Source organism: Cyrtonyx montezumae, unplaced genomic scaffold (genome assembly GCF_038088225.1).
Source record: "Cyrtonyx montezumae isolate F1298 unplaced genomic scaffold, pur_monq_1.0 scaffold_8, whole genome shotgun sequence".
NCBI classification, from domain to species: Eukaryota; Metazoa; Chordata; class Aves; order Galliformes; family Odontophoridae; genus Cyrtonyx; species Cyrtonyx montezumae.
In genome coordinates, this window is record NW_027072089.1 from 102,198,892 (window position 1) to 102,225,627 (window position 26,736).

General features: G+C 40.7%; 2 protein-coding genes across 2 annotated transcripts; one reads left to right on the plus strand and one right to left on the minus strand.

Annotated features, from left to right (window-relative positions):
- The first annotated feature begins 55 nt into the window (after window positions 1-55).
- Window positions 56-26,532, plus strand: ACAD11 (acyl-CoA dehydrogenase family member 11). The gene is made up of 20 exons (XM_065752894.1): window positions 56-220; window positions 2,107-2,206; window positions 2,451-2,576; window positions 3,650-3,811; window positions 4,025-4,189; window positions 5,733-5,880; window positions 6,395-6,516; window positions 7,222-7,328; window positions 7,463-7,586; window positions 9,006-9,083; window positions 9,469-9,607; window positions 9,722-9,829; window positions 10,953-11,051; window positions 21,025-21,091; window positions 22,610-22,695; window positions 22,906-22,977; window positions 23,852-24,006; window positions 24,943-25,059; window positions 25,507-25,616; window positions 26,135-26,532. The coding sequence occupies exons 1-20, from the start codon at window positions 84-86 to the stop codon at window positions 26,247-26,249; spliced, it is 2,337 nt and encodes a 778-aa protein (XP_065608966.1). The 5' UTR covers window positions 56-83; the 3' UTR covers window positions 26,250-26,532.
- ACKR4 (atypical chemokine receptor 4) lies at window positions 13,468-17,279 on the minus strand. The gene is made up of 2 exons (XM_065752349.1): window positions 17,195-17,279; window positions 13,468-14,953 (listed from the first exon to the last, which is right to left on the minus strand). Exon 2 carries the CDS (start codon window positions 14,944-14,946, stop codon window positions 13,873-13,875), a length of 1,074 nt encoding a protein of 357 aa, XP_065608421.1. The 5' UTR covers window positions 14,947-14,953; window positions 17,195-17,279; the 3' UTR covers window positions 13,468-13,872.
- Window positions 26,533-26,736: the final 204 nt, after the last annotated feature.

Here is a 26,736-nt window from a genome sequence, read left to right on the forward strand (position 1 = left end):
TATCGCTGCGGTGGGCGGCGCCGTAGAGGGCGTAACGCTACTGTAGGCGGGTGATCTTCGTACAGCGGCGGCGCAGCGCGGGGATGGCGGCCGAGCCGGGCACTAGCGAGGTGCGGCAGCAGCACCGCTTTGATCAGGGCAGCCTGGAGCGGTACTTGTGCCGCTGTCTGCCCGGCTTCCCCCAGCAGCCCGCGGGGGCTCTGTCCGTCAGGCAGTACAGGTGAGGGGGGGGCCGCTCGCAGGCCCTCGGCGGCCGTGTGGTGCCCGGCTGAGGGGTGGGGAGGACGGCTCGGAGCCGGCCGTGTGTGGCGGTAGTGGTTCCCTGCGGGCTGTCTGCCGCCTAAAAAGTTCACCTGGGCAAGGCTGAGTTTGCTGCGGGGACCTTTCACACAGAGGAAACAGCGTCCGCAGCCCGGCGGCTCTGGTGGACTTTCCTCCGCGCTCAGGGAACGCGTGTGACCGCTCTGTGGTGCAGAGTGCGCGTTGTTGTGAATTGCTGTTTACCTGGTTGCCCTTTCAGTGCTCAACAAATAAAAACGCTCAGGAGAGTATTAGTGGCGTAATAAGTTGATTGTGAAGCCCTGGGCTTGAAGCCAGGTGGGTGAATGCTTGACACCGTGATGAAAGCAGTGGGTTGCAGTAGTGAGTGCTCCGCAGATTCCTGAACTCAGTACCTGTCTGTTCCTGTCACTAAGAAGCAGCACGCAGTTCTTTGTTGTGCTCTGAAGCAAACGTACAAGGTTGCTCAATCAAATCCTCAGCTGTACCCCAATCATCATACGTGCTTCAGTCCAAGAGGGGCCCTGTGAAAGCAGCTGATAGAAAAGTCTTCTAAAAGTTCTCTAATATTTATGTTGCTATTCTTCTATTTGTCTTGTTGCACCTAGAGGCTTCAGCCAATCAAAATCACTTTAGTACCAGGCAGAGTATCTGTGAGGTATGCCTGTTAAGCTCTGTTACATCCTACACCCTAACTGGCTGATGGAGAACTGGAATTACAGAGTGGTTTGGGCTCAAAGAGACCTTTAACATCATCTAGTTCCAACCCCCTGCTATAGGAAGGGATATGTCCCACTAGACCAGGTTGCTCACAGCCCCACCCAGCCTGGCCTTGAATGTTTCCAGGGTGCAGGCATCCACAGCTTCACTGGGCAACCTGTTCCAGTGTCTCACCACCCTCACAGCAGAGAATTTCTTCCTCATATCTACTCTACATCTACCCTCCTCCAGTTTAAAGCCATTTTCCCTTGTCCTGTAGCAGCACTCCCTTAGAAAAAGTCCTTCCCCAAAAGGAGGGAAGTGTCCTGGGGAGCACGAAGGCAAATGTCTCATTGATTTTGATTTTCCATTATTTGTCCAATCTTTGATTGGACTAAGAATAGGTCTTAAAAGTGATAAAGAAGAGGAGAGAGTAGCATGCTGGTGAGCTCAGGTCCTTAAGGAAGACAGCAATGGATGCACTTGAGCAGGAAATGACGAGCTGTGTGTCATGAAAAGTTTAAGTTGTTCTCTTACATACGTATGAGTAGAAGCATATACATCTTAGGATTCTTTGTCACTGAAACATTTATTCTTTAACACATAAGAGTTGCTATAGGCAGTCCCCTAAGAATAGTGTTCTGTATGTGAATAGATGGCCAGGCCTGAACACAAGGGGGTTTGGTTAGAATTCATCAGCAGTTTAAAGAGCTTTCTCTCAGCTTACGCTGTTTAAAATGCAGCTCACTGAAGAAAAAAATATAGTTGTGGGCTAGTGTGAATTTTGCTCAAACACTCAATCACTTTAATGATGTCTCTTTAGAGTGAAGAGGCGAATACTATCCCCATTTCACAGGAGAACAGATTGAGTATCTTTGACTAGTCTGCAGTGAAAGAAGATATTTTCATGTTAGGTGTAGCAATACAGCCTCTGACTCCTCATTTTGTAGGCTATCGCTTCCACCTTTGTAAGAGTATATTTGAAACAAGAGGAGAAAACCTTTTCTGTATCTTGCCATTTTGTTCAGGCTCATTTTGTTCATGTCACAATGAACTTTGCACCATTTCCATTAAAAGTTTGCCAATTTGCATCTACGTAGTAAGTTATTGCAATCTTTCTCTTTGTAGCTCAGGACAGTCAAATCCAACCTTTTATCTTCAGAAGGGTGAGAAGGCATATGTGCTCAGGAAGAAGCCCCATGGCCCCCTTTTACCTAAAGCCCACAAGGTAGGTAACACTCCTTGGCAAGCTTCAAACGCTTTGAATTGCAGATGGACTAAGTTCTTCTTGTACATGATGACACTGTCTATTTCAGTTGAACATGTCTAAAAATGCATTGAATTACTTGTTTTCTATGCTGTACACTTGATTAAACATTAAAGAGAATAGATTGTCATTAACTGTACTCAGTAAGATAATAATTTATGTTTAAGAGCTTTGCAGTGACCTGAATTTTCCTTGTCTTCTTCAGGTTGATAGAGAGTATTTTGTGCAGAGAGCATTATTTTCAGCTGGATTTCCAGTCCCTGAGCCCCTGTTGTACTGCAGTGATGTTTCTGTCATTGGAACAGAATTTTATGTGATGCAGCATGTGCAGGTTGGTCAGCCAATCTGAAAGATTTTTCTTCTCCCTACGACAAGCAGATTTTATGCTGTCTAAATATAATCTTATCAGTTTTTATTAAGTTTTGTAAGTTTGGTACATGCAACTATGTAGCATTGGCATACCAATATAAATAATCCAATCATATTTTTAAGAAATTCTTACTGATTTCAGGTTCTCCAGAGCTTGTTTCCAGCTCAGCCAAAATATACAGCTCATTACTTAACCTCTTTTCCTTTGTGCTGTCAGAAAAATATTGTGAAATTTCTCCATATTGCTACTGTGAAAAGCATGCTCATAACTCAGACAGAACAGTCAGGCTCCAAAGTTATACTGGATTCTTGGAACAAACAGAACCCATTTGTTACTGTTACCCATTTGAAAACAGTAATCAGTGAACAGTCACATTTTTCTTTAAAAGCAAGTAGGATTCCATCTCAAGCACTTCTTAAGACCTTAGTGTAGCTCTGCCATCCATCACTAAGCATGCTGTGGCTGATTTGATACTGTTTTTGTTAGACTTGGTTTATTCTGAGTTCTGCTATACCAGTTTTTTGCTCTTGTGGGAGGAGGATTTGAGTTTAGGCCTCTTCACTTTTATCGTATCCTCCTCTGTGTGGCTGTGCTTGTTTGATGAGCTGTGATATTTGCCAGCAGTGCAGGGTTCTGTGAAATTCAGACACAATGGAGAGCTGAAGCCCTGAGAAATACAGCTGTGAAAATATCCAGTTGTGTTTTGTAGTCTGAAATTTGAGATCTGAGGAAGAGCATTCAAAGGGTTTCTAGTTATATAAAACAACAGCACATACAAAAAAGAAAGTGGGAAGATGATGGGCTGTGAGATAAGTGTATTTGATGTACTAACTAAAGTGCATTAAGGAAAAAAAAGAAGCTGAGTGATACCCTTTATCTGTCATGGGCAAAGAATGAAACAAGTGAAGAAGGAGTTTTTGATTGTATAGGAAGTACTGGTTCACTGCATTTGTTTTAGCCACCAAAATGTACAACTTTACACCTCTCCGTCTATGCCCACATCCCACCCAATATCCGATTTACAATGTTTCTAGGGTCGCATCTTCCGAAACATCTCAGTGCCTGAGGTGGGCCCAGCAGAGCGTTCTGCTTTGTATCTTGCAATGATAGAAACTTTGGCTCAGTTGCACTCCTTTGACTTGCGGTCACTGGGTCTCCAAGGATATGGCAGAGGACCTGGATACTGCAGAAGACAGGTACAGCTCTTGGAAAAATTCTCTGGTTTCGTCAGGTCTTTAATGATTTGATTTTCAAGCTAATTAATTAGTTTTAGATGACTTGTACAGTGGTTAATTTTATTTTATCAGCTAAACACTTTCAGTTAGTTAAAAGCGTTGTTGCACAGTATGAAGTTACTGCTACATTCCAGTACATTCTGTAGTGCTGTTAAAGTGTTTGTGTTTTCTCAGGTATCAACTTGGAAAAGACAGTATGATGCAGCTGCTCATACAGATATCCCTGCAGTGAATGAGCTAGCAGAGTGGTTAGCAAACAACTTGCCTCCTGATGATAATGAAGAAGCCCTAATTCATGGGGATTTTAGAATAGATAACATCATTTTTCACCCAACAGAGGTATTTGAAATGTATTTGTCTGTTTAGTACTTTGTAGTTCTCCATTTGTTGGCACACATTACAGGACATTTGCAGGGATGTTCTAGTCATGATTTTCTCTGTGTCAATGTGAAGTGTGCATGGATATCAATCTGTTCATTCTCTTAGCTTTCATTCATCACAACTACTTGGCTCTCTTTGCAAATCTTATCACTATAATTCCATCCTCTATACATTTTGAGAAAAAACAGTAGAGAACTCCTTCCCATGCTCTGTGTAAGGTATTTCTGTATCTAGGATAGTACTGCTTTTCAGTGCAGGAGCATACTCAATACTCAAATTATCTGCTATCTAGTCTGTACTTCCATGTCCATAAACAAAACGTTTTGTATGCATCAATCCTATTGAGTTCAGTGCTGCTTAAGGACATACTGAAGGCTCACTTCACTGAAGTGCATTAGCATCTGATCCAGAGCCTGTTAAAATCTGTGATAAGGCTTCCATTAACTGCTGTGGCTTTTGCAAATTATGTGGTACCAATGGAAGCAAAGGAAGAAATCTGCCAAAGCTGCTTACTTATGGAGCATGGGTAAGTCATAGGAACCCCGGAAGTTGCTTTTTCATCTAGAAGAGTTTTTTTCTGGTTTGTGGAAATAAATATCTATTACCTTTCTTTTTGGCATAATTGCATTTTCAGTACTTTTTTTCCATGCTGTTTGCTGTGTTGTGAGCAGAGGATTTGCCTGGGATTTGTGACCAAGGCTGTGCAATGCAGAATATAGATGGGGATTTGGACATACCAATCTTCTCTGTAGATGGATTCAATTGATGGACAAATTGCCCTTTTAGGCTCTAGAGAAAATGATTTTAAAATTGCTGTTTATCTGCTTAAGGGGCCTTGGCATCCTGAATGCAAAAGTTAGCGTTGTGTTACATCAGAGTATATACATCCTGAGGTGTTTTTATTATTGTTGTTTTTTTACTAATAGGCATAAGGAAACAAGTAGTTTCAAACAATTCTAGAGTTCTAGGCCAGCTGGGGTGTAAGAATTGGTCAAAATATTTCTTTGGGGAGTCTTCACTAATGCAGCTGGATACACTATTGCAAGGACACTTGCAATGGAAACTCGTGTCACCATCTGGACGGTGACAGACTGTCTTGTTTAAGAAGTTTAGTTGCCTGTGTAAGTTTTAATCAGCGCAAAATACAACAATAAATTAAGGTTTTATAACACATGCAGCAGGACTGGAGAAAGAAAGTCCATGCTGTGTTCTTTGACTTGGAACAGTTTAGAAGTTTCTGACAGAGAGGATGTTACTCAAAAATGTAGAATTTGAAGGAGATTTTTGGTGGAAAAAGGTGTGATTTTCTGCCTCTACTTTAAATGTTAATTTTTTGCAAACCTTTTCGTAGTGCTAAGTTAAACTGCTTTTTGCTGTGGACAGCTAGAGTGCATGTTTTTAATCTTAAACACACAATACTGCAAGAAAGCTCCTGGATGCTGAGTCTGTTGTCCGTCTACAGATTCTTACAGTTCACTTGAGGTTTTTATTTTTATTTAAGGCTCGTGTTTTGGCAGTGCTGGACTGGGAGCTTTCAACCACTGGTCATCCTTTAGCAGACTTAGCGTATGCTACTCAGTTCTACTTCTGGCCTACATCTCTGAAGGATTTAGGCCAAGGATCTGTCTTCAATTTCAAAGGCACCATAGGTATGAAGTTGTAATTGTTTTGTCAAACTGAATTCTGTGGTAGAATTCTCTTTTATAAGCAATAGTAAGAAGTTAAATCAATAAGTACATCATTTTGCACTTGGAAAAGAGCTTTTCTGCAGTTTCCTTCATTGTAGGAGATGTGCTGATAGTTTTAAGGTAGCTCTGTTCTAATAGGATGTAGGTTCACTGCAGTATGTTAATTCTACAGAAGCTTATTTTGAGCATTTTTTGGAGATAATGGGGAGAAAATTAAAATTTATTTAAAACCCAAAACAAAATAAAACTGGTGCAATGGATTTCCTGACTGAAGTGGAACTGGGAAGAGGGAGTTTATCTGGAATTCATGCAGCGCCTATTTCCTTTTCTCCCTCCGTATCTGAGCTCATGAGGAACAATATGTTTTTATTGTATTAATGAAATGACTCAAATACTTGAAGAATGAGGTAAAGAAATCCTAGAAAACGCTGAGCATTCTAAAATATTGTGTTTTTTGGTGGTTTTTTTTTTGCAGAAAATCCCTCATTTGAAGAACTGATTTCTATTTACTGCCGCTGTCGGGGTATTAGCACTGCAATCCCCAACTTGAATTTTTTTCTTGCTTTGTCATATTTTAAAATGGCAGGGATATCTCAGGTAATACTTCTTCTGAAATGTCACAGGTTTTTTTTTATATGTATGCTGGTAATAGCTGTTTAAATGGTGAATTGTTGTTGGGCAATAATGGGAAAGGTATTTCAGTTTGTTCCTGTAGAAGCAGTATCTTTTAGATGCTTAAGACTGTTAATTCTAGGACAGAATTCTTGCACTGTGAAGTACATCACGTTATATATTCATCCATTGCAGGGCAGGAGTACATTTTTGAGTTGCAGCCTAAGATAAGGTTACCAACTGTGTTGTAAGCTACCTGTTAGTCATTTGGAATAAGAATGTATATGCGTGTAGTTAATGTAGTTGTGAATAATATTGTGTGTATTGCTGTCTGTTGGCTGAAGGGACAGAATGGGCTTGTATATAGTACCCAATACAGCTACATTTTTTTTTGCTCTACTAATTTTTATGATTTTCTTCAGGGTTTTTAACAGCTGTTCTGTTTTGGATTGGTTGGTTTGTTTGTTTTTGTTCTTGTCCAGCTATCTCTATTCCTTTTTATATACCAGAAATATACGAAAAACAGAATCAACATATCCCAGTAACATCCATCTGAGTGCTCTTTTTTTTTTTCCCAATTAAGAGCATGTATATTTAAGCGTAACTTCATTGTTGAAGAAATCACCAATCTCAGAGAGACATTTTTCAGTACATGATTATACCATTTATGTCTTTTTTTTTGGGTTGTAGGGTGTATATGCTAGATATCTCATTGGAAATGCTTCTGCAGAGAATAGCCATGAATTTGCTAAGATGGTGAAGCCTTTGGCAGAAAAAGGGTTAGAGCTCTCAAAAAGGTAACATTGGTCTAAACTCCTGGTCAGAGGTGAGGCAAAACTTACAGCTTCACTTATTTAAATGTCTGTATAAGGCAATTTATGTCATTGTGTGGGAAAATCTGTTCTTACTGATTACATTGGATGTTCTTTAGGTTGTCTTTCAGCAGCGTGCAGCACAGTACTTCCGGAGAGTTGTTCTATCAAAGTAGGAAAGGCCAAGAAATGCTGCTGAAGGTAAAGCAATTCATGAAGCAGCACATATATCCAGCCGAGAAGGTAAAAGCTTTTTTTAAACCTATTTATAAACAAGCATTTTTTGAGCAGAGGTTATAAAAATGTAAAACTATGCAATGAAGTTATGTCCTCCTATATTTTTTATTTTTTTATTTTATTTTTTTTAAGAACAGCTTTGTTTTTCATGCAGTGATATTTATGGTATATTGCAAATTATTAATAGAAATTGTTTTCATCTACATGATTTAGTTTTTGCTGATGCAAAGAGTTATATACATTGAAAAGTTACTTTAAAACTGTTTTACTTTTTAATGTTTTAGAAATACTTAAAAACAACAACAACAACAACAACAACAACAAAAAACAACACAAAAAGAACCCAAAATTATATTTAAAGGTATTTTACCTCTAACAAAACCCCTGAAGTCTCACATTCTCATGCAGAGATGCTAATTTCCAGCATCGTGTTGTGGTGTTGCGTTCCTTTTCTTTAGGAAGCTCAGAGACAGTATTCAATTTAACGTGTTCTAAATCCTGTTTGGTTTTTTCTTCCTGTCTCTTATGAGCTAATTTGCTTTTCAATTCCAAGAAATAGCAGAAGTGTTAGACAGACTGTCTAACACTTGAAACTCTTCATGTCAGAGTTTCCCAAAAGTCTGTGTGTAACTAATTTTGAATTCTCCAAGGAAGCCTCAGAATAATTATGTGCACATGATTAAAAACAGGTGAACCACAAATAGCCATGAAAGCTTTCCAGGTGAGTAGTGTTGGGCTTGTAAATTATTTCTGGTAATGGGAAATGTGAGTCAGGACTTGTAAATTCTGCTTTTGAATTTGTTAGATGATAATTTATTTGTTCTAAAACATGTCCTAGGGCACTTTTGAAGGAGAGCTGCGTGTTACTGGAACATGGGAAAATACTTGGATTACTAGCATGTAGTTTTACTTAGGAACTAAACGCTGATGCTTGGAATGACTCTTTAGATAATGTGCTGAACAGTTGACAGAAAACAAGTGTATATTTCAATCAAAAAAAAAGTCAATATATGGACTTTTGTGATTAGAAACCTAATGTTCAGTGGTCAGCACATAAGGCTTTTATTTGTGGTTTTAATTTTGGGATCACTCCTCTCGTGTAGTACAGTTGGTCAACAGTTGTGTTTTTTGTCAGAGAACATTGACCTTCTGCTGTTGTCAGCACACACATTAAATGACTTCAACCCATTTCTGTGTATAAAAAAACATCCCCAGGATTGGGGTCATCTCCATGATGCATTTGAAATCTTGCAAAATGAAATGATTGCCATTTTTAAATTTTCTAATGAAACCAACCACGTAATTAAAAGTTGTGCTGAATATTTCATACTGGTACTTTGAGGGGTAGGGGTAGAAAAGAAAGCATAATTTGTGTGTGTTATAGGTGTTGTAAATTTAAACAAACTTCTACATTATCTCTTTTAGGAAATAGCAGAATACTATGCTAAACATGGAAACACTGAGGAAAGATGGAAGAAACCACCAGTGCTCGAGAGACTGAAGGTATGGGACAGTACATTTTCTTGAGCACTCTAGCAGTGAAAGAAACAGGCACTGACACAGACCTTAATAAATGCTTGTGTATGCTGCTGGAGAAGTTTTCTCATCGGGGTGGAAAGAAACAGTGAGAAATTGAAAGGAAAAGAAGAAAGTGTACAACTGTGAGATACAAATGAGAGAGGAGAAAAGCGGACCTGAGTTCTGTTTGGTGGACGTCTGAACTTTAACTCAAAACTGTACCTGTTGAAAATAGCTACTGAGGAATGCCATCAGATATTATTGGACAGTGTGTTAGACATAGGAAGGAAGAAAGTGGCCAGCAAGCCAGGATTTCATTGCTGTTTGAAGATACGTTGCTAATGTTTTTCCCTGCGTATTCTCTGGACAGGAAATGGCCAAAGCAGAAGGTCTGTGGAATCTTTTTCTCCCAGCTGTCAGTGGTCTCAGCCAGCTTGACTACGCACTAATAGCTGAGGAAACGGGGAAGCGCTTCATTGCTCCTGAGGTTTTCAACTGTCACGCACCTGGTTAGCAAACACTGTGCCTTAACTATGGCACTGAGAGCATTAAAAACATCTGGCATTTGATGCCTTACCATTTGAATGTCTGAAGAAATAAACGTAACTGCTCGTTTCTCACAGACACCGGAAACATGGAGGTCCTGCACATGTATGGGACTGAAGAGCAAAAGAAAGAGTGGCTGGAGCCCCTTCTAGAAGGGAAGATTAGTTCTTGCTTCTGCATGACGGGTAAGTTTTTATTCCAGAAGAAAATGAGAGGCAAATGGTAGAAATTTTACAATGCCGTATGCAAAAAGTAACAACTTATGATTTTATACATGTATGGAATGCAACCTGATCCTAGTTCCTGACTTAGAGGTTGCCAACCCTGCCCACAGTGGAGGGGATGGAATTAATTGATCTTTGAGCTCTCTTCCACAGAAGCCATTCTATGATTATGAGAATTAATACAGAACCATATTATTAATATTCTGCCATATTACAATTTCCATATATTTTCAGTTTATTTTTAATAGTAGTAAAAAATATTTTATTGTCTCAACCAGACTTAGAATGGAATTTATCCTGGTTGTATAATGTGTTTTTAGGTTCTCTAGAAACCTAGGCACAAATATGATGATTTTGATAAGTATTGTAGTTTCGCAGTAAATCATAGAGATTTTAAGACATCAGCTGAAGGTGACTTGCAAATCATATGGTGCACTTGCTTTATATCTGTAGCTCAGCGTTATATTCATGTCTACCCCTCAAAGCTTGTGGCGGCTCTGGAAGGCTGGGCCCTTCATTTAGGAACACAGTTTTTGAATATGTGATGGCAAAACCTTGATTTTCCTGCATCAGCAGGTGTTAAGAGAACTGAGCCTTGCAGAGCCAGGTGTCACTGTGTGCACCAAATGGGAGAAGATAGTTTCACTTGAAAGATGATGACAGATGATCATTGGCGATGCTTTTCTGGCAACTTCATTTCATAATCCGTCAGAAAAGTAATCAAAGTTTCTTTATTTTCACTTGAGAAAAGCCTAGAAGAACAGAGGCTGAGAGAGATGACTGATATTTATAAGTAGATTGAGGGGAGGAAGGATTTAAAACGTCAGGAAAAGTTGTAGTCTGTTTACTATAAAGGGAAGTCTGAGTTCAAGAACCAGCACGTTTAAGCTGGCTATGAATAACACGTCATCAGAAAATAAAAAGTCTTTGACCACAGCAGAGTGAGGTACTGCAAAAGGCTTTTTCTGCTGGGAGCAGTGGTGCTGTTTTTAGAGTGCATCTAGATCTATATATTTGTGATGGTAGTACTACAGACTGTATATTTAATACAGTGGTGTGGGTGTTGTTTTTTTCTTTAACACAGAACCTGATGTGGCTTCGAGTGATGCCACCAATATGCAGTGCAGCATTGAGCGAGATGGCAATAGTTACGTGATTAATGGCAAGAAATGGTGGAGTAGTGGTAAGTACAGAAACACTACATAAGAGTGACTAAATGTAAAATTCTTCCTAAGAGTTGTAATAAATAAATACGAAGTCTGAAACGTTAGTCTTCCATTTCTGAATTGGAGAATTTCTTCTTGAGTAAAGGCAGTCACAGGTGAAACAACAGAGCACAATTTGTGGTTTTGAGTCCATTTCAGAATTTCTACATTTAGTTCACAGAATGAGTGCTGCTACTGTTCTTCAAAGTATACTTCATTCCCTTAGGTAACTTACACATTTATGGTTGTAGTCTTAAAACTGTTTTTGGCAGCTTGTGTTTGAAGTTTGAGTGCATTGTGGCATTCAGTAAACTTTGGCTGATCGTTAATCTAGACTTTGTGATGCCAATGGTCTGCTTCTTAGAGGTGATTTTCCTTTTTTTAATGAGAAACTTCCCAGAAAAATTGGTAGGTTGAACTATATGTGCTGAATGTCCCAGACTTTGGAGTACTGTTTTTGGTGTGTGTGTTCGTTTACCAAAACATAAGTGACTTATTCTGAAAAATCATCATTCGGTGACAGTTTGGAAGCTAACTAAATAAGCTGAGTTGCTAATCACAGTGAACAAATGTGTCATTTAAGTACCTTCTGTGTGCAATACCGAGAATCTCCAGAAGATAGGGCTTGCTCTCTCTTCTAGCACTGCAAATCTGGAGGCAGAAGGAGGCATAGTGTCTAGCATCTCAACCTGAAAGTGTCACTTAACTACTAGCTGCTACCCTTGCTCTGGGACAGTGTCTCCCAGTTATGAGTTGCAGTTCCTAAGGAAGTAATGGGAAAGTTCTTTCAGAGGTCATGCACAACATATGTTATTCATAAAATGAGTTCACAGAATGGTTTGGGTGAGTTATGTGTGTTATCAACAGTAAACATTAAGAGAGTAACCATTATTTGGTTTGTCCTAACTCTCATAATAATAATTATTTGCATAGGGGGAAACAGAAAAGGCATTGAATTATGAAGAAGTTTGAGAGATATGTGTGCAGCTTTATCTTAGGCAGAATCTTCTTTCCGGTCTGATTGGATTGCTGCTCTGTCACAGGCAGTCTCCTTTTGTTTCTGGTGGTTTTGATTTTGTGTTTTGGCGTTATTTTTTTTGGTTGGCTTTGTTTATTTTTTTCTCTCAAGTCTGGGTGAACATGGGGACCTTGGATATGTGGGAATTCCAGGAGCCTGACAGCCCAATGAGAACATTGTTCCAGGTGCAACCACTGTGTGAAGGCAAATAAAATTCACACATACAGGAAGTCATTTGCATCATGGAAGGACTGGAGTTTATTGCCAAGCTTTGTGTGCACGGTTTGCATGTTTACAGTGATTCTAGACTGGTTTAAACAGATGAGACTGCTTGTGTACGCATAGGCTATCTGTCAAGCATTAATTGATCCACTATTCCTCAGAATACTGGACAGAAGTTCTAAAGGCTTTTGACATCTCAACAGTGAGAAAAAGCTTGTGTTTTGCTTATGCTACAGTTGTTTGTTGTCATTGTAGAGCTTTTTCTTTCTTCAGTCCATGGTTATGTAATTGGGAACATCGTCTGAAAATGAGAGATTCTTGTTGTCTTCCATAAGCTCTCTATTAGACCCTACAGGATGATTGAAGGCAGGGACAATATGTTGTAAATAATGCTTTGTGTGTTTAGAAAGCTACTTTGTCAATGTATGTTGAATTCTTCTAGAGATAAATAGGAAAACTGTTGTTTTATTTTTCTTTTTCCCGGAATCCTCACCATCACTGTGGTAGGGTACAGCTTCTGGTACCTCTCAATGGAAAAACTGCAGATACCCACCAGTCACAAGTTCACGTGGAGTCAGAATCATTCACAAAGCAAGTCTTTAAACCCTACACTAGAGATGCCAATACCTGCTAAAACAAAGCAAAGTACATAAAAAAATGAAAGTCAGTACACTTTGAATACTTGTATGTTTTATTGTATCTTTACATATTTTGGAAGGTTATAGTTACCTTGCCATCTCATTCATTTTAAAAATTCCAGCCAAAAACGCCAGGCTCTGTATCTGAAGGTTAACATTAAAACTTCTTCTTGCATTTCTGCTCATGCTTTGATTGTGTTACCTTGACACTTACGTTAGATGTTACATTTACAGACATCTGAAATGTGCCTCTTGTTGGTTGCTGTGTTTGTTGAAGTTCAGGCTGAGCAGAAAATGGAGAGATGAAATACTGTTTTTGGTAGTTATAGAGCAGGAGTTAGTGTTTTTTGTTGAGGATGTTCTTGTCGCTATACGTATATGTAAACATACAGAAAATGGCTTTTTTTTCTCTTAGTTGTGAACTGGTATCACATTTCAAGCTGCAACCATGTTTCTGGAATGAGAACTAAGGAGAAAAAATCGTGAGTTATTAGTCAAATGTTATGAAGTTTAAAGAAACACAAGATTATTGAATTTTGGCATGAAGTTACCCGTGCTGTCATTTCATTGCTGATGGTTTCCTTTTCTGCTTTAGATAGGTATTTAGACGTGCAGATTTTTCATTACACAGGAATTTAATATCCTGTTGCTGTGACCCTTTTGATTTTACAGTTTTCCTTTGCTGCTTGTTGCTTTTTTTTTATAAATACCTGAATTGTTTCCAGCACTTTCAGTATTTTCTGTTGCCTGCTGCTTAATTTTGATAATGCTCTGTTTTTGAACTCTCAGTGTAGTGTCTTGACTAGTCTGTGGGTTTCGAAATTCAGCTGAAAGATGACTTGCAGAGAAACAGCTGCTGAAATAGTAGCTGGCAGGTTAGTACATAATCCATTTTTTGATGAAGATAATGCAAGCAACAGTCTATATAGTGAAGCTAATCGTGTCTTCAGTACGGACTTCAGAACCCATAGAAATTTCTTCAGGTACTTCATGCTGTTGTTGTCTTTTCCAGTACCCATAATTTTTTGCTATTTTCATAACATGCGTTTTAAAAGAAGCACCCAGGAAAGCATACAGAAGAGGGTTCAGGCACGTGTGAAACAGAGCTATGCTTTTGGTGACCTGGAGTGCAATGTCTATGGTTTTACTGGCTTCACAGTCAGTAATCAATAGGTAGATGCTATCTATGGCTCGCCATAACTTAACAATGTTGTAAGGTAGCTGGGTCATTATGAAAGCAGCCACTACTACCAGCAGAACCATGAAGGGTCTAGACTTTTTAGCGTTTGCAGATCTAAAGATTGCCCGAGCAGTAACTGAGTAACAGGTCAGCATTACTAGGAAAGGAAGCAGAAACTCCAGGATAACTTCTAGGATCTGAATGGTTGCTTTTAAAAGTGTTTCCATGTTCGGTGGAAATATAGAAAGGCATTCATTCCTATTATTGTGCATCATGACTTGGTTAAATATTAGTTCAGGGATGCTGAGCAGTAGGGCAGACAGCCAGACACAGATGCAGGTAATGCTGCAGTGTTTTCCAGCTCTTCTGTGACGTTGGGATTCAGAGGTGGCCCTATACCTATCCACACTGATACAGGCCAGGAACAGCATGCTAGAGCTGAAATTCATGGTGTAAAGCGAGGAAGTGAGCTTGCACATTGAGTTTCCAAGTTCCCATCCCCGCACTGCATTTGCAGCCCAAAAGGGGAGTGTAAAGAGCAAGAGCAAATCAGCAATGGCTAGTTGCATGATATACACGTCAGTCTTGGTCTTTGGTTTCTTGCAGTAGGCGTAAATTGCAACCACTAATGAATTTCCAGCAACTCCAACAGTGAAAGTCAATGCATAGAGCACAGGGAGGAATACTTTCATGAATTTTCTCACATCTTCTTTTTCACAGAGAAACTCATACGTATTGTAATCTATAGCAGAGTTGAGATAATGCTCGTCGTCCTCAATCCAGTAATCAGTTGAGCTGTTCACATCCCAGCCCATGGCAAAGCTGAAAGTCAAATGAAAAGAAAAAGAGTTGGGGAGGGCGGAGTTAGGAAGACAACGAAGAAATAATATTGGCTTCAGGTTTTAAAATCTGATATGTAAAACACAACTGTCCCATGGAGTCAGTCCTGAACGGCTGTGGAACAGACTGAGTTTAGTCTGCTCCTACAGAATCAAAGCAGTGTGGGTACCCTGAGTCTTACTGCTGGAGACAGCTCGTGATGTTATGCACCCAAAGGAATCTTACCACATACAAAACTGCCCACAAGCACCCAAACAGTTCTCAACCTCAGCTGTTTTTTTCAAGTCCTATCTCATGATGAATTCATTCTGTAAACACTCAGGCTATATCCTCACTGCCTGTTTGAGACATCTTCAGTCTTTAGCAAGTCACGTCCTGCAGAATTTTCCTCTCTAATAGTTGTGTTCGCTGAGTACTTAGCGGAACTTCTTTCAGATGTAAACCATAGCACCATTCCCTGGAAATAAATGGCATTTAAGACTTCTTAATGGCAGCAGCAAAGAGCTGCTGAGGATGAAATGCACATTCCCCTTTCTCATCTTCTACAGTGTCTCAGAATTTGAGGCTGATGTTATAAGAAAACACATTCTTGTCTGATATTCTGCCCAGAGCTCTTAATGTATTTTTTTTCAAGCTTAACAAAACTCTGAATACCATCACTGTTTTTTAGCTAAGGTTTAAACGAAGGGTTGCTAAATCTTTTATTACAAACAAGTATCTCCTCAAAAACATTTTTAGTATTTTCTGTCTATCAGGAAAAAACGTTACTGACTGATTTTGTACTAAGGAACACAGAGAGATTAAACAGACAAAAATGAATAATTTCTGTTCTTACTTGATATTTTTATATGTATATATATGTTCAGTGAATCTGTTGTATGTACTTTATGAACTGTTTCAGGTGGAAATTAACTGGTTTGGCTTTTCCCCTTAATGACTTTGTTGGATTTTTTTTGTTAACATTTCAAAACACTTTTCCATTAAACTTTTAAACAGTGATTTAAACAGAAAACTCTTAAATTAAGCCTTGTAATCAGTCATTTTGCTCGGCCTAACTGAAATGCTAGGAATGGGAAGTCATGTAATTCTGTTTCTTAGTTTGGCATGGGGTTATCTGTTCTGTGCCTGCTAGTCTGTGTTAGCAGGATTTTTCAGCAGGGGTAATCCTTTGCAGCTTTATGATACTTTGAGAAGAGATTCAAACATCTGCAGTGAATGTCTTTTTTTTTTTTGGTAGAAGACTACAGGGCAAGTTTAATCCTCTTAGCCAAGGCTAGAAGAAAAATAAAACTTTAATTGAAAAGCTTGGGCTGTAATCTGAACTGTTACTGCAGAATGCATCTGGGAACACTTAATCAAATTGGATCAGAGGCAGACTTTCCTGAAAGCGAAATAATGAACATTTTGGTGCAGACTTTCAGAAGTCCGTGTATCACAAAGCACTTTGGCTGCCATATAGGGAACGTGCTCTGCTGCCTGACTTGGTTTTGGCTGACTAGAATTGTTGATGGAAGCAGATACGTAGTGCTCAGCTGTTGATATTTCTCTCTTGAAAATAAAGTCATGTTTTGGCTAGCATGCCCATTCATATTTGTCGCTCCAGCTTGTGTTGTTTCTCAGGCACAGGTGCACATGCATTACATAAAGCACTGCTGTCCTGTGGAGCTGCTGAATGGCAGTGGAACGGACTTAGCCTCCATCCCACACAGTGCTCTGAGTGGGATTTCTCATGGAATCAAAGCAGTGTGGGTATGCTGAGTCTTACAGCTGGAGATGGGTCAGGATGTGCACAGAAAGGAGTGTTATCACATACAAGGAATGTTCCCATGTACAAAACTGCCCACAAGTACCCAAAACTCCCTGAACTCCTTTTTCAAGTATTGATTTCTAGGAGATATAGGTTTATTGACAGACAGCACCGTATGGTTTCTTGCAGTATTATTCCAACTTTCCATTTAGATACAGATTCAGTGTTTCTATCTTTTTAAACTCCATGTGGGATTGTACAAGTACATATTGAGTGACATTAATATTCCCAGTTTAAACAGATTTTTTTCCTCTATGCATTCAGCAGTAACCTGTCTGTCCGAAATAATCTAATTTTAAAGTTAGAAATGGTGTCTCTAAGGAAAGCAGACCTAATTAAGAGCAAATCCTAGCTTTTCTACTTGTAAATATATCACACCTAGCATACAGAGCAGTAAGGAATAAAGCAGAACTAACCTTTTGTCAGCAGGCTGGTAGGAGGTGCTGTATCTGAGATGTGCTTCATAGAAATGATCTGAGTTGGTCTGACACGTTACATTTTGTCGTCAAGCACCACACCCTCATCTGGAAGGCAGTTGCACTTTCGTTTTGACTTTCCAGTTTAAAAAAAAAGTAACAACAACTCCTGTTTTCCTTGGAACCTTTAATATTGATCTTTCATGTTTTCTATTTTCCTTCCTCTTCATCTCAAAATGCAGTGTTCTTTGCAAGGCTCTCTTCCTATTTCACAGTGTTGTCTCCAGATATGCTTCACATAATCAAGAGGCTTTTAATATATTCTGCATTTAAAATGTGAAGAGGGGAGAAAAGAGGAGAGGTTTGTCCAGAGCAGCTGCCAGCAGGGAGCCACCATATTGTTTCCTCAGAGTAGTACTGCTCTTTTGATGGCTGCTTATAGAAGAATTTAAGAGAGCCTTATATCCCATGTTTTAGTAACAACAAAAAGTTTTTTGCTTTTTCTGAGTAGGAGGAGTTTTCTCAGTCAGTACTGTGCTATGGGACAAAACTAGGAAGATGATAGCTAAAAGATGGGAAAGCAAGCTGCTAGGGTGCTAACAAGAGTATGAGCAGATAGCCTTGCACCCTGTGGGAGTGTTCTCAGGGCCTTGGATGCTGCAGTCAGACTAGTCACATTCAAGTCAGCTTTTGGTGATGTTTTTATAGGAACTGTTAGCAAAGCAGGTGTTGTAGAAGAAAAATAAACAGCGGCGTTTCCTCTGAGGCAATGTTTCTTCCACTTTCAGTGTATTGCCTGGGTTATAAATTTGGCACTTTTACAGGGAAGGAATGATGGGGGAGTTCTTAGCTTCACATGCAGATGTTAATGCTTTTGCTCAGAGGCATGGACTTAACCTGTGCTAAGAATTCCTAGGATGGCTGGATCTTGCTTAACTTTCCATGATCTCTTACAGCTCAAGTTGTTTTTTTGCACAAGAATTTTCTTGTGCAGAGTGTCAGGAGTCCCTCATGATCTTCCAGAGTTTTTATTCAATTTGGATTTTCCCGTAGCCTTGTTGAGTTTCAGTAAATGCAATATTGATGTCAAACAACAGGAATTGTTATTAGGCAGACCAGAAAGTCAGGTTTTGCCTTTTGGCATGCTGGCTCAGTCGGTGCTCTTGCTGCGGCTGAATTAGTCATTAGGCTGTTTTGAGTATTTTGGAACATGGGAAAGGAAAGTTTCTTTACAGTGGTCAGCACAGAATGTAATGGGCAGATTCTTATAGCTTCATTTGCATTCACAGCAAGAAAGAAAAATAGATAGGAAAAATTGATTAGATAGAAAGGAATTAAAAACTAAAGAAAGAATGCTGCAGTGTGTGCGCATAGAGAACTATAGGACTGCAAGTGTACCAGAAGGTAAAAAGTACTGCAGAGGTAGTAGAAGGTAGAAAATATTACAGCCTCTTGGGAGGGAGGTCCTCTTCTCTCCACAGGAAGATCTCACTGATGTCAGCCACAGACGCTGCTGTCCACCTGACATCTTGCAGGACAGTCTGGATCATCGGGTCATCAGTGCCTTACTAGGAAGCTGCCAAGCTGGTAAATGTCACCACAGACCTCTGATCTTTAATTGTGAAGGGTAACCCAGAATGCTTATCAGTGCATCAGCCAGGAGTCTTAGGTATTCTGAGTATCCAGGTAGTAGATTGTCCTGCCTTAGTCTTCGTAGCCAAAAATTTGAAGGCTGGATGCTGAGGAACAGATACCTAGACTGCAAAAATTATTACTGGCTCATGAAAGCAGGCTGTATAGCAGAGTTTAAAAGTAAAGTCTGTGCTGTTCGTGTCTATGCTATGTTCAGCACTCTCCACCTAAAAGAATCCATATGTGAGTTGATTTTTTGAACCTAACATCTCTCTTATTTCTGTTTGTCAGCTTGTTTATTGCAAAGCTACTGCTATCTCCTGCCAAAAGGCCAGGCATCTCTGACTCTTACCCCATCCTCCTGCAGCTTCTTTGGATTCCATAAGGAACGTTTGAATGCCATTTATAAATGAGGGATTTATTCCATCCAGGCAGTCTGTGATTTTTCAAAGCAATGCAATCTTTCAGAGATTTGCATTGCACCAGAACTTCCTTCCGGCCATTTATGATCAAAGTTGGATAAATGGCTCTGAAAGGCCAGGAAGCTGTCATCCTTTCCTGTGCACAGATAGGTGAAAAGTACATCTGAAACTTATTCGTGCTGATTGAGAACTCCTGGCCAGACATCTCATCCTCAGTGAACTCCTCACTAAGTTCAACTTCTGTTGTTTGTTTGTTTTTTTAATTTTTGTTGTTTGCTTTTACACAGAATGATGGAATTCTGCCCTTTTTGAAGCAGGGATGTATCTTGAAGATAGTTTACAAAACTGTTTACGTAGTGATTCTAGAAAATAACCTTTGTTGTGTAAACCACACCGAGATAGATGTGCTTTAACCATAAGTGCAATTCTGTGGAAAAAATAAAGTCAGATGCTGCTTACAGATACAGCACTTCTGTTCTGATGGTGGTGCACTGCCAAGTGTATGGTGTGTTATTTGGAGGCTCACTGCCTGCTTGTATTTCTCCAGAGGAGCCAACTGTTTGTGATTGTACTGAGTTGATCCATCCCCTCCCATGCCAGCTTTTCACTCTGCTGATTCAGTGTTAGTGTAGCGCAGCCTGTGGGCCACAAATAGCTGTGCTTTGGGGACAAGGCACCGAGGGTGTATTGCAGAAGAGGAAGGTAAGGAACCAGCAGTCTGACCCTCAGAGGTTGGTAGAATGAAGGAAATCTCTCTTCCAACTCCCTGACCACCTCAGGGATGGTTCTCACAGGGAAGCAGCTCATCTCAAAGCCTCCTGGTTGCACTGTGTAGACCTGAGGCTCCCAAACCTCATGAGAACAGCTGGAGAAGCTACAAAGCCTTCCTTGTTTCTGGCATCAAAACACCTGAAGTTGGCACGTGTCAAATCTTTTAAATAAATCTCTGTGAAGCTCGACATCTCCCTTGTGATCAGAGATAAAAATGTTGCCGATTGTTACTTATGTCGAGCATAGTCTTGCCCTCCTTTCCCTTTGTTGCTTGCGTGAGTCATTGAAAGGAATGAGGACATGCTTTGGTACCAGGAAACTTCCAAAGAAAAAAATAGCAGGGATTAGTTCTCTTAGAATTATGGCATTTTAAATCTTTTAGGACTTGTACAATGGAATGGTACAGAGGTGCAGATCAACTGACGTAGTCGGTAACACTTTGCAAGACCTTTTTTGAAGTGCAAACCAAAGTCATTTGCATAAGGGGCAGCAAAACCCTAATTGCATAGAAGTAGCAAAGTTGTCGATGATAGCCTTCAGTAGCCTCGTTTGCTCAGCTTCATGGTTGTCTTAGGGTTGACATTTCATTCCACATAGCTCCTCCAGTCTTCATGGCTTTGAGAAGTTTTACTTTTGAAATGACACCATCACAGCTTCAGGTGTGCTTTTGTGTTGCACGTTAATAAGCTGTAATGCAGACAGAAGTAAACAGATTCCTTTTCAAGTTCCTTCATGTTCTTTTTTTCTTCAGAAAAGATGGTGGCAATGGGCCCTGAAGGGTTTGGATCTTTTGGTTCTCTTCACCCAAGTCAACTCTCTTTTACATATTATGCAATAAGTGGGATTTTGTTACTGTCTGATTACTCAGACTATAAACATAGAAGTAGATTGCATGCCTTTCTTCCTGTAGCATGAAAGGAAAGATTTGTTCATACAAAGCTGCATTTGATTATACACTGAGATTTTTACATTGAAAACTATTCTTGTGTTTGTGATTCTTTTAAGGTGCTGGGAACCCAAATTGCAAAGTTGCGATTGTAATGGGCAAAACCAAGAACTCCTCAGCACCCAGGTAAGGATTCCTGGGAGGTTCAAAGTGTTGCCTCTAATTTGTTTCCGGGAGGTATCACTGCTTACAAAAACTTAAGGTGCAGTGGCATTAATCTCCTTGGTCAGAGTAACCTGACTTACTTAGTCAAGTAACCTGAGTTTGGAGGAGACCGAGGGATCAGGATGGCCAGCTCCTGGCTCCATGTGGGGCCACCCTTTGAATTTTGCCTCTCATTCTCACATGCCAAATCCTTGTGTTTGGGGCAGAATGCATGTGTTAGCTTATGAGAAGAGTTTAGCTTAGTGAGAAGAGTTTACGATGTGAACTCACCTTACACATTGTGAAATGTTGCATCCTTTCAGCAGCACCATGCTCCTTTTTTCTCCTTTGAGTTTGCAATTTCTCAATTCTCAGGCTCAGTGTAGAACAGTTTGAAACACACAGTGTTTATATGAAAAAATGTGCACTGACAGCATTGCACTGCTTTTTTGATTCCATTCCTATATCATGGAACTGCAGAATGGTTTGGGTTGGAAGAAAACTTTTAAGATCACCTAGTTCCAGCCCCCTGCTACAGGCAGGAACACCTCCCTCTAGACCAGGTTGCTCACAGCCCCATCCAGCCTGGCCTTGAATGCTTCCAGGGAGGGGGCATCCACCTCTCTGGGCAACCTGTTCCAGTGTCTCACCACCCTCACTGTAACATCTGGTTGAAATCTACCCTCCTCCAGTTCACAGCTATTTCCCCTCATCCTGTCACTGAATATCTGTGAATATAATATTGACTTCTTTTTGTTTAAAATAAATGATATAGCTGTTAGTACCACACTAAAACTGCCTTGTGTAAAAACGTAAGCCATGTGTTAAATGCTTTGCAACTGGTCCCACTGAAATCGTGCAGCTTATAGCACATACAACTGGAAATGTTCATATCTGTGAGTTGGATTTTAGCCCAAATTCCAGTGATTATCAGAAATTTTTGGATGTGTTTAGGCTCCCTCGGGAAATGACCATCATCTGTCTTCCAGCATCCTGGATGGGCTGTCCAGCAGCTGTGTGAGCTGTGGCATCTGCTGGGCTCCTGGAAGCTGCACAAAAGTTGATGGGGGGAATTACATGATACCACGGTCTCTAGAACTGGAGTTCAGGGACTCAGGATGTTACGTCCAGTCCTCTGTGACTAATAACCTTCCTTAAATGTCTTGGAGGCATTTAAACACGAGGATTATTTTCCTGAACTTTAGGCAAGCTAGAATGATAATGATGATAAACATGTTTTGAGACCAGAGAAGGGCTGGGGGGAGGAAATGGACTGTGTCAGGCAGAAGCAGATGGTAGAGTGTTGCAGAGGTGACAGAAGGAATAGTTTTTCATTTGAGGTACGTTAGATGCCAGCGGTACGTTTGGTGGTCTGAGCATGCAGGCAGGATAGCTGCCATCAGTAGAGGTATTAACATTTAGCAATTGCTAAAAGCAGAGGAATGGGACAGAGAGGGGGCTCAGAGTTAATCAGAACATGTACCTTCTGTCTTGGTGCAGATACAAGCAGCACAGCATGATCATTGTCCCCATGGACACTCCAGGGGTGAGGCTGATACGACCGCTCTCAGTGTTCGGCTACATGGGTAGGTGACTGGAGTTACCAGCTGTACATCTGTTAGTGTGGGCCATCCTCACAGCTGCACTAACACTCGTAAGCGTTGTGGATGAGATAGACCAGTAAAATGCACACAGAGAAAGCATTAGGAATTGAAGGCCTCTTATGTTTTGCTTTTTATTAAGCGTACACGTTGCCCTCCTTCATTTCACCCTGCTGTTCTTCTCTATGCCTGTAGATGAGATCCACGGAGGACATTTTGAGATACATTTTAATGATGTACGAGTACCTGTCTCCAACATAATACTGGGTGAGTTTCGATTTAATCACTCCTTAATATGTACAGCAACAAACCACATTTACAAAAACAGTGGTTTATTTTACAAATCACCAGAAATCAACATAACAGAGGATTCCTTAGATAAGATGTGTCCAGCTGTGGTTGGTTGAACATTCAAAAGAGAGAGCGAGCCCATCCTTTAGCAGTCTGCCTGCTGCTTGGATCTAACCTGCTGAGAGCAAAATGATGACTGAAGGGGGGATGTAGCTGTTGTGCAAAAGTCAGTTCTGTGATGTGGGGCAAAGCAAAAAGTGTCAGTGGTGTTCTTTCCCCCAGCCCAGTTCTCATGGACTTTACTTATTTTATAAGGAGCTTTCTGCTGCTGTTGTGGCCACCCAAGCCTGGGTAGCTGCAGATTTAGCAGAACCGAAAGAAAAAATGCAAGAAAGAACAGGCCAGCAATGTGACCTTCTGCAGGGGGAACTTTACTCTAGTTCTCTCCATTGGAAAATGGTGATATTTGAATAGATTTCTCTTTTTTTTTTAGCATTTTTATTTCACTGAAAAAACTTTCTCTCTTTAGTAGCCCTTGGACTTGGAAACCCCAAAGTGTTCCCCCAGCTCCTCACAAATGTATTTTTCAGTGTGATATTAACATTTAACTTATATCAGGTAAATCAAACCCTCTTGGAAACCATCTTAGGGCAATCTTTGTGCTGTAATTAGTATTAACAGTGGGTCAGTATAGATGTAGGTAAACAAGCACAACACTTTAGAAAATAAACCTCAAAGAAGTTTATTTCTAGCTCTGTCATTATGTGATCACTTCTGCTCTGAGCCATAGATCACATCAAGCAGAAATCGAGGAATCTGCCTCTATCTGGCTGTTTTTCTTCCCACTCAGGTGAGGGAAGGGGCTTTGAGATAGCACAAGGTCGGCTCGGGCCAGGCCGCATTCATCACTGCATGAGGTCTATTGGTGCAGCCGAAACTGCCTTGGAGATCTTATGCCAACGTGCAGCAGGGAGAGAGACTTTTGGGAAGAAATTGTACCACCATGTAAGTATGTTTCTCCCCCTTGTCTCAATTCGCATCTGTTCCAGATGTCACCTCGTGTTTTGCCCAAATCTGGAGTTGAAATAGAGTTGCAGGAGAGCAAGCTTTGCTGTCTTTTATCAAAAGGGACAAGAAGTTGGTACTCTGCTTTCTTTAGGAATCATCAGCTTTTAGAATTGGTTTATCACGTTTCAAGTGTTCCTCAATCTTAGCCAACAGCTAGGGTGACTGTTGGAAAGAAACAAGTATAGGCAATGGAAAGAGGAAGCTGAGATAGTGTCTGGCACAGCTTATAGAAGAAACTTGTGCACACCCAGAGGGAGTAAGCTTACACATACGTTTTCCAGTCACATTATTGCCAAACCTGCCTTTGCTGCCAGAACCTGGACTGAACAATCAGACGAGGCGCCCACAGGCACCCTGATGAAACCACATCGTGTCCTTTGGGTAGGACACAGCTGCAGAACCTGAGCAGGTTCTCCCCAGCTGAGAGGGGAAACCATTGGCTGTCCGGGGTGACGGGCTGACCATCACCTCCACCCTGCCCCTGCAGAAGTGATAGCAGTGTGAGCTGGCAGCAGGAAGGAGCATCTGAATACCTTTGTAGGAGTTCAGACTACCTTTGCTGGTGTAAGCTGAGCCCCTAGACCCTTCACTGAAGTCAGTGCTGTGCCTGCCAAGGCAGCAACATTCCCAGTCCAGCCAGGAGCACAGCTTTTTACTGCAGCTGGTTCAGACTCCAAACAGCTTTTTACTGACAGTGCACAACGTGGGCTGCACAGGGAAATGAGCTACGAAGGGCAGGATGGGGCTGCTAAAACCATGTTATGAGCAAACATCGTGTATTTCACACTTAGTTTGGCTCAAGGGAACTACTGATAGATCACTGCAAAGAGGAATTCATCAGGCACAGCCCTTTCTTTTTTTGTCTCTGCACAGGAAGTTATTGCCCACTGGATTGCTGAATGCCGCCTTAGCATAGAACAAGCTCGACTGGTCACCCTGAAAACAGCCAGCAAGATTGATGCACTGGGCAACAGAAAAGCTAGGAAAGAAGTAAGTTGTTCTTATTTTTAAAATGTCAGCCTTGCACTAGGAGCTGAGGGATGCAATAGCTGCAGGCTTTCAGGAGATACTGGTTGAAATGTAAGCAAAAACATATTGCTAGAAGTCAGCCTAATCATAGAGTACAGCTCCAGCTCCACATTGCAATAGGAACTCTTTGGATGTGCTTCTGATTCTCCTACTGAGAGCGGATGAAACTCGCAGCTCATTCAGTCTGGTGAAGTATTTAAAATCTGAAGCAGCTCAAGTATGGCTGTTACCTTAGCACACCAGTATCGTTTTGGGTGGCCCTCTCAGAGCCTTTCTTACAACAGGAAGGGGAACAGCAGAGCTCTCATTCAGTCCTTCAGAAGACTACTATCTGTACTATCAGTTTTCAGTGGAACTGTTAGGTAAACTTATAATAGTTTCATAAATGAATAAATTCTCTGCCTACAGATAGCCATGACCAAAGTGGTTGTGCCTCGAGCTGTGCTTAAAGTGATTGACTGTGCAATCCAAGTGTGTGGTGGAGCTGGAGTTTCCCAGGATTTTCCTTTGGCTTCTATGTGAGTAAAGGAGATTTATCTCTGGTGGCTGAGGGTTCTCTTTAAGATAAGGTAATTGTGTAATTCCAGTACTTTTTTTTTTTACCTCAAGACTTCTTTACCTCAGAAGTCATAGGCCACATGCCCACTCATAAAAGCTGATTTGTGCAATTAAATGGCCTTGCTTTATCCCAACCAACAATAAAAAAACAAAGAAACTCACCCCAGAACAGCAAAAACACACGCTGCCAAGGGAATGGAAGTATTTCTATTCTCTACAGCACAGAGAAACTGTTTCAAAAGCTCCATTTCATCCCTTGTGCTGTTGGGGTGAAGCAGCCCTTCAGAATTTCCAGCACATGCATCTCAGCTCTGCCAGAAGATTTCACAGCTGCAACATCTGCCATGTGATATCTCTTAATATAAGACTCTTTGAAGATGACTGTATGAAAATCAGGTCTGAGAACTCCCACTGCCCGAGTGGTTTGCTTTTGCAACAGGGCTGGAACTCCGCCTCTAATTCAGATCTTCCTGCACAGGTTTGCATACATTCGGACCTTACGTGTGGCAGATGGGCCTGATGAAGTTCATCTGTCAACGATTGCAAGGTGGGAACTACTTGATCAATCAAAGAGGCTAACTGCAAAAATCTAACATCAGCAGAAAGCCCTTTCATCTGGATGGGGGACTTGAAAAAGATGACGCTGCTCAGTACCACGCTGTCTAAGCTAAAAGTGAACGAATACAAAACCTTGATTCCAGCTCAAAGCAATAACTATTCTCAGCTTTTATTCAAAATAATTACACGTACTAATTATTACACTTTTTTCCCTCTTTTACAATCCTCCATCTGAAGCGAAGGCACGTGTAAAACATGTAACCAGCAGGATGTGCCTGGGATCTTTGCAACACTGAATAAAACCTATTTTCTAACAGGCTTAAAGTACTTTATTTGCTCTCAGCCAAAGCACTGTAACTTTTTATTGTCAAGTCAAAGCACCGTAAACTTCATTGGTGATCAGATACAAAGAAGTGCCTTTCTTCCTCTTCCCAGAGCATGGCTTCAGTCCAGCCCTCTTTCCTCAGCTCTTCTCGCTGAATGTTGCACTCAGTCCTTCCCCACCCTCCAAGTGAGGGGAAA